The 10,566-nt window shown below is 40.3% G+C and overlaps 1 protein-coding gene across 3 annotated transcripts in view; it reads right to left on the bottom strand.

The window, feature by feature from the left end:
• Positions 1-3,020: 3,020 nt before the first annotated feature.
• pcdh11 (protocadherin 11) overlaps positions 3,021-10,566 on the bottom strand; it is a 182,328-nt gene continuing 174,782 nt past the window's right edge. For all 3 annotated transcript variants that reach the window (XM_043257437.1, XM_043257438.1, XM_043257439.1), the window contains one exon: positions 3,021-7,081. In XM_043257437.1, coding sequence (XP_043113372.1) covers positions 6,684-7,081 — 398 coding nt within the window. In that variant the 3' untranslated portion in view covers positions 3,021-6,683. The remainder of the gene's footprint in view (positions 7,082-10,566) is intronic.

The following is a 10,566-nucleotide window of genomic DNA, read 5'->3' as shown; positions in this document are numbered from 1 at the left end:
AATTGCTCTGCTGTTATATAATTTATATAAAGACCCTAGAATCATTTTTGTATCAAGGTAGTCATTTGACATTCAAGAACCTCAGGTCCTGTATTGTTGTAAAAAAATGAAAACATCACTGAGCTCTGACTTGTGTTTAATGCATTACTATACGGCTTCTATTTTTCGTATGCGTCATGTTGGATGAAAGTGTAATATCGACACGAGTCAGTCTTGACCAAAGGCAACAGAACACATCAATGTTTATCACCAGTTGAAAAGGAACCGCACCGTATACGCAAAAACTCGTCGTACTGTACCGCTCGAAGACCAAATCCGAGGGTTCGATTTAAAAATTCATTTAAATAGTAGTGAGCATACAAAGTTCAGAGCGAATGTCTCTGAAGCAATCTCTTCAATTATGAATTATTCACCAGATATTATTCCAAAGGTCATCTTATAGTAATTAGTATCCTGCTGAAGACTAAACAGCCTCAAGGTACCTGATGGCCAGTTTAATTACAATTTAAAATGAGCATGCTGTTTGACACCCTCTATATGTTCAACGAACGGCCTCTGCAGATGGTGCTTTGAAAACCGAGCGCGTCTCCACTACAGAAACATATTTACAAAGTTAACAAGTGCTCTTGAAGCCGGATCCGAATGAACAATAAGAAGGTGTGAGTCGTTTGCAAATGGCCACTTCAATCAATTTCCCATTCGCCGCATTGAGGCATTTTTTTGAGCATCACAGGGGTCCTTTTGGTAGCGTATTGTATTTGCAGCTTTTGCCAGCGACAAATTACAAATGGCTTGCTCTGTGATTCAATAGTAACTTTGTTATTACTTTGTCACCGTGCGGTTTAAACTCCTGCTCGCTCTGTATTCGCTTCTGATTTGAAAACTGTTGCTGGATTTAAACGCTGGGTCAACGCGGCAATGAGACATAAGCTGCCTTCGGCAACCCACTTGAGCAAAAGGAAAAAGCTTTGAGCCGGAGATCTTCGGCGGTGATGTGATGACCCCATCTAGATGTCCTTGATGAGATACTCTGTCTGTACACATGAGCCGTCTCTCGGTGTCACTGTGTAGTAACCTCAAATCTAGCAACTCGTTTAGCTTCTCCTTAGATCGCCACATCCACCGGGACTTACCCGGAAACTCAGGCGGTGGGCTTTAGCCACGCAATCAGCAGTGAAGACTCTATCTACAGGTAAAGAACAAAACGGCCACGAGCAAAGTGGTTGAAGTCGAGCAGTCCACTCCGTTTGAGCTGCTGCTACAAAACTGGGTTGATTAGCTCTATGCTAGCCAGTCATGTCTCATTCATCTAATAAAATGGCCATGGGGAATAATGCTGGGAAAGTGTGGAAGGGCTCGCTGCATGTGTGACTGCAAGACCCCATCTGTACCCTTTCGCCCATTACCTTTTCTCATGTTCCACCATGCATATCAACCCATTGTCACAGCCACTTAGTGTCTCCTACTTGCACTCTCTGGTCACACACTCCAAAAACGCTAGTTTTATAGTTTCTGGATTTTACACTAAAACACTGATTTGGCTGCGCTTCGAATTCTCTCTTAAAGGAACAGGTTAACCCAGAAGGAAAGTTATAAATACATATGACCTCTTATTCCTTTAGACATTTTGAACAACTGTTTTTTTCTCTTTTTTTTGGAAAAGTCAGTGAGACCCAAAAATGTCAAGCTCCAGAAAGGACATAAAGTTTGAGTGAAATTAAGCAAACTACGCAACCTAGGCTTATTGGAAATATGTGCCTTTTTTGTACATTAGTAAATGCAGTAAAACTTTTTTTCCTTTCCACACAAAAGTGTGATTTACTGGTACATTTTTGATTAATGAAGGCTCATTTATATACAATTCGTTGTCATATTCGAATATGATATCAAAATGTATTTAGCTTGAAGTACTTCAATAAAAATGCATTTTTCTGTTTTTTGTCCAAAATCGCATTCAAGTGATGATAAAACACAAACACATAAAAATAGGATAAATTTTAATTTTTTTGTTTGAAAGCAGAGGCTTGGTTCTTTATTTTGATATATACGCATATATGTTCATATATGCATAGCAGAAAATATTCTGAAGGCTGTCAAATTTTGGTATAAAATAATAAAAAACGCTAGCGGTGGCTGGCAGCATTTTTAAAAAAAGAGTTAAAACAGCATGGGAATTCTTCAAAATATCTTATGTGTTCTGCAAAAAACAAAAACAGATGAAAGACATTAATGTGTGTAAGCTATGACCGTGTTAATTTCTGAGCGAACTGTCGCTTTAAATTGTAACATTTGCATTCTAATTTGTTTTTCTGCTACTTTATCTGCATTGCAGTCTAGATGCCCGGTATTTCTTTAGACTAACGAGGAAAAGGACGGATAATTGAGCTCACCCCTATATGAAAGCTCGCACTCATATACACATACGTGCTCGTCAAGCATCAAAAATGTAAAGCCAGCAGAAAAAGAGTGTAACTAGGCAGTTCAGCAAAATGTCGAGAAACTTACAGTGCTGTAGGTAGACCCTTTTGCTCGGATAATCTTTATTCATTTGCTTTTTAAGGCTCCTTTTCTTGCTCCCAACTCCATCTTGGGCCCGGTCCAAAGCTGCAGTCCTGGCACATTTGCAGAGCGCATAATGGTGGTTATACGCCCAGACTCGCCAATTATTCTTGAGTCCGCCTAGGTGGCCTCTTCTCTTTCTAAACTAAAATCTCTCAGGTGTGTTTCCGAAGCTCACCTCCTACTGAATCAATGCCTCTAACAGCTGTATAACCGCTATTGTCTGCGCAGACGGACTTAATCAAGAGTTCCCCTCCGCCTTGCTTTTCTGCAAATAGACAGCGTTTTGCATGCATATTGCTCGCTTTCCCTAATGGAAGCTGGTCCGAACCACGTTCCTTTCTTCTTTTTTGTTAGTATTCTCCTCCATCACCTGCTTCCTTACATCAAGGCCTTTGCAGTCCATAAGAGAAAGCTAGGATTAAAGTGTTTGGAAATGATAGGACACACAACAGAGCGTCTAAAGATACACAATATTTAATGGTTCAAGAAAAATTCAAGACAAGAAAAAACATCACACCAAATGTAAATGAGCACGTTCTTTTTCTTTTCGTTTCTTTTTTAACTATTTTACAGGGGTATGATATCAAGATATACTTCAATTGTTCAACAGCGTTCGTCGCTTGACTGCTGGCACATATGAAAGCTCACCTCCGAAGAAAGAAATAATTGTGAAATACAGCAAATGATGTTTAAATTACAAGCAGATTTAATATATCAGCAGTTTTATATTCTTTTCAGATTCTATACAAGATACATAGTGTGTACATACATCATCCGGCCGCTTTTGTGCCAGTATACATACATGCACACACACAAACTCACGCGCACACATATAATAATATACAGTATGCATATGTTTCGAATACATTACAACAGAGATTGTCCTCATTTTTCATGATTTTTGTCTTTTATCAACTATTTTAAGTAAGTATAAACCACTTTTGCTTTTGTTTACACATACAGTATGTTAAAATTTGTTTCCCAGGGTTGCTGCTAAGTATATCTATGTACACTTTGCTCTTTTTTTTTCTTTTTTTTCTTTTTCTGTACGGTAATGATGAGAATTTATTTGATTTGTGTAAGGACGTGTTGGGCACTCAAAGTGTGTTGCCATTCTAATCCTCATACTAACTATAACACGACCCGAGGAGATGACTGTAAAGACAGCACAAGCTACTGATTAGTGTCAGAACAAGGGTTTAGTGCTACAGAACACAATCAGCCAGCGGAGGTCAACTGGAACCACATGCAAATGAAGATGCCCGACTACAGAGACGATCAGCCATAATATTTTCCTCAAAAAAATGTAAAAAGAAAGAAAAAAAAAAGTGTCTATCAGAGTAAAGAAACACCTCATTACCAAGGTTGCTTACATGATACATCAGGGAACAAACTTTTTAGAAAAGTACAAAAGTGCTAGAGGGGAGAATAACCATGCATATTGAGACCTTTTATGCATTTATTTATCACAAATGTTCATATTTTCATTCATTCTCACACAACGTTTGTCTTTTTTACTTGGTAAACCTTTGGCACTAATAGAGTTGCTCCAACATAAAATTGCTGTTTCGGATTTCAGCAAACGTTTAAGTTCATACATTTTTAAAGTCAACATGAAACAGTATTTGCAAAATTCTCTAATTGCGACACTTTGCTGCTAGAAACAGGACACTAAATGAGCTTCTAGGATTTGACTGTACCAGGTGAGTTTTGCTCTTTTTTTATTTAAGTGTTGTTAAAAAAAGTGGTAAGTTATATGGTGTACATAACTGTAAAAAAAGTTTTTTTTTCTTTGTTACCACATTTGAGACCAAGACAATTCTTTGCCATGAAAATAAATCGTTTCTAGATCTGGATATTTGGCTATTTTTTTAAACATTATGATGCCAAATTAAAGAGAGATGACTGAGAAGCACAGATGAATGATTCACAAAACGGGGTCTGTTTGATTTCATGTTGACTCTAAGCATGTAAAACCTTTAGATCCATGCAGTTCTAAATAAAAAACAACCGAAATATATTTGAAATGTCTTGTGAAGCTCTACAGCCCTCTACAACCCCAGAAACCATTGTTCTTAATGATTGGAAATTTTAAAGACCTCCAAAAACTAGGTGTTTGAACAGAAGCAGAGATTATCAAGCAGTGTTAAGCAACACAGACACTACGGCTGATGTTAGTACTTCAGACCTTGTCTTTCGAGCGTTTCCGATCTATTGTATAGATTAGAAGAGTTTAAGTTGAGTCACCATCCTTGCACTCGATACTCTCACACTGTACCAGCTAGCAGATGTACGAGAGCTAGAGCGAAAAAGCAAGCCACCGCTTCCTTCCCTTAATAGAGTCCCACACCGCAATTATTCCTCTTAATCAAGAGTGTTCGACAGATCTTAAGCTGTTGTTGAGGGAACAGCTGCCGGAGTGATTGTCAGTTCTCTCGCATCAAAGAGCAACACACTCCAACACGTCTCGCTGTGACACGTTTCTTGTCGCTGGCACGTACACTATTTTATAGTGAAGTAATTTTTTGGATCACTGACCCAAATATTTCTGTGTCATCAGTATATACTAAGGAGAAGCGTTGGCGAATTAAATTTGTGCTGATTTCTCAACCCGCACAGCCTCTTTGTGGCATTACTTGATGTCTCTGTTTGAAAATACTGGACGCGAAAATATGACACGATTGTAAGCAGACTTCTACTTCACTTAGCAGTCATTACTGTACATCCATACAATACACATCTACATCTTAAGGCTGTTTCTTTGACATCATTATATATAAACCTCGCAAACGCTTAATTTTCACGCAAGTTTCAAAAGAAGTGCGCATCATACAAGCACACACACATACAAAAGGTAGCCAATTATGCTATTATGGAGCAGCGTTCTGCTTCTATAGCAGTTACGGTGATTACTGATCAAAGTAATTATACTATTGGGAGATTCTTGTAATTGGTTCCACAGCACTTATTATGGTGCATAAATTGTATATATCGAGAGAAAAAACTTGATATAGTAGTGCGAAAAAACAAAGGATGCCTTTTTAGCCATGTCTGTGCCTCTGCTAATGAGATAATGTTGAAAATAAGCGGGTTTCTTTTAATGGCAGAGAAAGGGTGTCAGATGCATGGAAACTAGCAATGTGCTGAGCTCACCAGGGTGAAAAGAGCTAACGTCAAAGTTTAAGAAGAAAAAAAAGCACCCTAATATATAAAAGTTTCTATGTGTTAACACCGAGCAAGACTAATTTTTGCAGAGAGGCTTAGCTGTATCTGTAGTCTTGACAGAGTAAGCAGCACATTCAGGGGCACGGATCTAGGTCTCTTTAGCAGAGTAAAACAGACTCGGCCGGAAATTCGGCTGGAAACGACGCACCTCACTGAAGCCCAAAGAAATACTGCAGTCACCCAGCGCTCACACATTACACTTAACCTCATTGACTACGCTTACACGAGTCGTAATATTCCGTAATAATGCGGTTCTTAACTCAGAGCCTAACTTTTATTGTTTTGTTTACGAGCGTGTCCGCATTCGCGCCGGCTTTGCTATTAGCGAGCGCCAATTAAACTCGCCAAGACCACTAGCTGCAGACACGCGTCCGTATGCATTTAAAACGAAACGTGCGGAATACACACATTTTCTTTGAATAACAAGAAGGTGGCGTTTGCTTGAATAGTTATTTTTTTCCATAATTAGACAGGAATACCAGCGAGCATGTAAACGTGTGCAATGATTTCTGCCAGCAGTGCATACTTTAAAGTAATTCGTTGAGTTGCATTCAAGAGGCGCACAAAAGAACAAAATAAAAATCTTGCCCCTTTTGATCAACAGTAAAGCTTAATTCATTTGCCACTAATCTGTCACTAAGACACATTTCACACTGCTTTTTTTTTGTCGTTTTGTTTAGTTTTTTTTTTTCACTTGAGGAGCTACTTTGGTCTATATCTACCATTTGTCTACTGTACATGTTTCAGTTTCACAGAGGATATGGAAAGCTACCGTCCTTTGCTTTAACTTCCTCCCCGTCCGCCGTGCCGAGAAAGGTTTGACACATGCTAATAACGATCAGCTTTTCCGTTTCGATCACTCTCATTATGCGGTGCTCTGAGGCCTACCCTGGCTTCTACAGCTGATGCTCGTGCAGGAAGGCGGAAGAGCCTCCGCCCGCGGACGTCTGGGGGCTGGACGTGGCGGAAAAGCTGGCTAGAGGGATGACCTTGACGGGATCCTCTTTCTTGCCGCAGTGTCTCTCAAGTGTGTTGTAGAATTGGGGCCGGTTGCTCCCTTTGTCCAGATCATCTTTGGGCACTGACCTGCCGAGGGTGTGACGCCCATCTGGCTTGGTCCCCCGCGCCCAGCTTTGTTGAAAACCAAAGGAGGGCAGAGTGGCAGCGCCGGACGTCTGGAATTGGGTCAGCGCTGGCGGCATCCAGCAGCTGTCAGAATGACCCAGGATCAGACATTCCTGGGTACAGGTCTCCGAGGCCTCGGCGAGAGCTTTCTGCAGGTTCACTTCAATAGCTGTGGATGATGAAATGACAAATGCGGAGGCTCAGTCAAGAGGTGAACACGGAAGACAAAATAAATCATACAGTACTTTCTCACGTTGCTAAGGCACTTGGAGACAATACAAAGTTGGCGCTATCGAAAGGTGACCTGTAAATGTCAGCTTCTGAGAGAAACGAAAGGCAGCGATAAATGTTTAATTCATCTGGTAATGAGAAAAACAACACCGGTTCTTTTAATTTAAATGGTATTCCCATGGTCCTAAGTGTTTACCTACAATATGCACTGAATTCCCTGTAGCTTAATTAAATCTTAAAAAAAGTCTCTGCTGTTTGTGTCTGAGATTGGCTTTTTACATATTAAAGAATTAATGAAGGGCTCCAAAACTATTGTTTATTTTAATCGCAGTCATCGCGGCACACCTTTCCTCTGCTGATGTCTCCCACTTAAATCGAGTCAATTAAGACAAATCAAAAGGTAACGCAGCAATACTTACTCGTTAGCACGTACAGTAAGCGTGCTACAGTAGCTGCGAGCAACAGAACGTGATTTGCACAGAGGAAAGAGAACCGTAAACTGCAGGACTCAAACTTTATCTCATTAAACTTGTTCCGACATCACATGTGAGATGTGCCAAGAAAAAGGCCCCAGTATTGAGCCCCGGCCATAAAGCCTGTCAGCTCTAATAATTAGAATGTAAAACAGCGCTTGTGGAGGCTGGAGCCCTACAGCGGCGTATGTATATCTTAACCCGCCAGGAAAAGGAGAGCCCTGTCTGAACATCACTTTGCTCATGCTAGTCCCCCCTCCAAGCTGTCATGTAGAAATAATTTAGCATATTTGCATAAGTAAAGATGTTAGAAATAATTGAAAGGGACCACGTCTAGTTCCCTTGCATTATATGCTTGGGTTATTTTTATTTTTACCACCAGAAGCCAATATAGTTATTGCTTTTTTATGTTTAGTATTTTAATATCACGCAGAGGGAAATAAAAATATTCTGAATAGCAGAAGTGCAGAATAAATATTTAAACATTTACCCAAAGTAACTGACATTGCATTCAATACGTTTGATCAATTCATGTATTTCCTGGGAATCAAACTCATGGCCTTGCCACAGCACCATGATTTAATGTGCGAGCAACAGATATCTATGCATAAATAAATATCATATTAGCTGCTATGTACCGCTATATGTAAGCCATCATCCACCATTTTAGAACTGTCCAAGCAAGTTATTGAACACTTAAGAACGTAAATGTTATTGATCGGCAGAGAACACTACCATAGATACCTATGGTTTTCACAAGCATAGGTTGCATAGTGTTTGTTAATGTGAGTATTAAGCAGCCTCTGAAACGTTAGCTGTTCCAAGATGGTGGATGTGCTGGCGTTTCTGGAGCAGTCGAATGAGAGGTCTGCGTAATATAGATATCTACGGTTTATACTTCTGTTAAACAAACATCTGTAAATGCTGAAATGCTGGTTCCAACTAAACATATCATTCAATACTGTAAAACATCGATAAAAACAAACAGACAGTTCATTGTAATTAATAAAACACTACTTTTTTCAACATTTATCTGTGCTATGCATTTTCACGCACCATGCAGTTAGCTTAGCAACATGTTAACGCCGAACTCCATTGAAATCAAATCAGTCTATAAAAAATTCGGCTAACCAGACACTGTTCCGACGACAATATTTACCGTTTGTGTACTGCATACGCATAAAAACCCCAACAGGCTATACTGCGGGCTTTCGGACTAGAGCTATACGTTCTTATTTTACATGTCAGTGTGTCTTAACACCAGAGAACTGGACAGAATAGCACAAATATAGAGAGCTATAAACAGAAAGAAAGGACAGAGTGAGAGAGATGTGGCCACATGCTCCGGGTCTTACTCTGCTATAGTCTGCCTCAGAGCATCAGTGCATAAATCAGTGGAGCGGTAAACGTGTCACCTTTCAGAGGGTCACTAACTTCATTAAGGAAAAATGATGCCGCTCACTCACTCTCTGAGCAAGCAGAATGAGTCCTGGCCAGGTCGCTCTCGGAGGCTGCTGTAAATCACCCCAGAGCTGCTTTGGAAATTGGAGGTGTCTTTCAGAGCCATTGTTCTTTCGAGGGGCCGAGCGCATCACGCCACGCTGGACAGATTCATGCGCACATGTCCGGCCCTAACACATTCGCCGAGAAGCTCGTGAGACACCTTTAGCGCATTTGCCCAGCAGGTCCGCAAGTGTGTGTGTGTGTGTGTGTGTGTATGAAGCCAATCATCACAAGCAGCGGAGAGTATGTGCGCAATTACATTATGTGTAAAAGGTGTTTTGAATCCACACTGCTTTCCAGCGTGCAGAGGCACAGCACGAGCTGTCAGTGGCGCTATGTCAACAGCCAGGAGAGCTACTATTTTTCGCATGTGATATTTCACATTAAACAGCTCCAAAGATGTAGTCTGTATCAGTTTCTCCTCCACAGGGACTAGTACTGCTTGACTGATGTGGGTGACAGCGCTGAATGCTTTCGTCAGCCCGAGGCAGCGGCTCACTCTGATGCTGTTTAAGTGCTTTTTGTATTCAGGGGGAATCGCTACTCTCCCGTCGAGCTTTTAAAAAAGAATCAGACCCCACGTGCTCCGGTCTGCACATTCACAGACGCGTCGGAAAAACCTCGTGTTTTGAGGTAAGATATGGTATTTTTAATTTCACCTCTCGCTGAAAAAAATGGAATGTTGTGTGAGGCAATGATATTTACATTATCGCAAAACATAGGCTTATAAATGCCAAGCCTATTTACTCTGAGAGTAATAGAGCTTCTAATAACGGCTCGCATTTAAAGCAAATTGTCTGCAGATTGAAACATTTCACAAAATGGCCAGTGGTTATCGATCGAAGTCCCGGGCTGATTCACACTTGTAATTACAGCGGTGCGAACGCTTGAAGATATTTTCAATCTTCCCCTGCAAACATTGTCTAATGCTGTCGTCAGAGATTGGTAATCGGATTGCTCCCCTATGACGAACCGCAAAGGTCTCGTCTTTTGTTCCAAAACCTGAGCTTTATTTTCCAAACTAAAACAAAAGAAAAGCGTTTCAATCCTTAAAGGGATAGTTCACCCACATATGAATCATCGTTCACTCGCCCTCAAATTGTTCTAAATCTCTGTGAATTTTAAACACAAAAGAATATATTTCAAAGAATGTTGGAGACCAAAGACTTGCTGGTCCCCAATGACTTCCATAGTATTTTCATACTATGGATGTCAACGCGTATAACCCGAAGATATTTTGAAGAATGTTGGCAACCAACTGTTCCAAATGTTCTATTATGTTCAACAGCTAAAAGGAAATCAGGTTTGGAACAACGTGAGGTAAATGGTGATGAATGTTTTTTGTTTTCATTGAAATAGCCCTTTGAGGACAGCTGGACAGGTTTCAAAACAAAACAAAACAAAACAAAACAAAACAAAACAAAACAAAACAAAACAAAACAAAACA

The sequence above is a fragment of the Puntigrus tetrazona genome, chromosome 14, assembly GCF_018831695.1.
Source record: "Puntigrus tetrazona isolate hp1 chromosome 14, ASM1883169v1, whole genome shotgun sequence".
NCBI lineage: Eukaryota > Metazoa > Chordata > Actinopteri > Cypriniformes > Cyprinidae > Puntigrus > Puntigrus tetrazona.
Note: the sequence above shows the minus strand (reverse complement) of the source record. Positions and strands in the feature narration are given on the sequence as shown.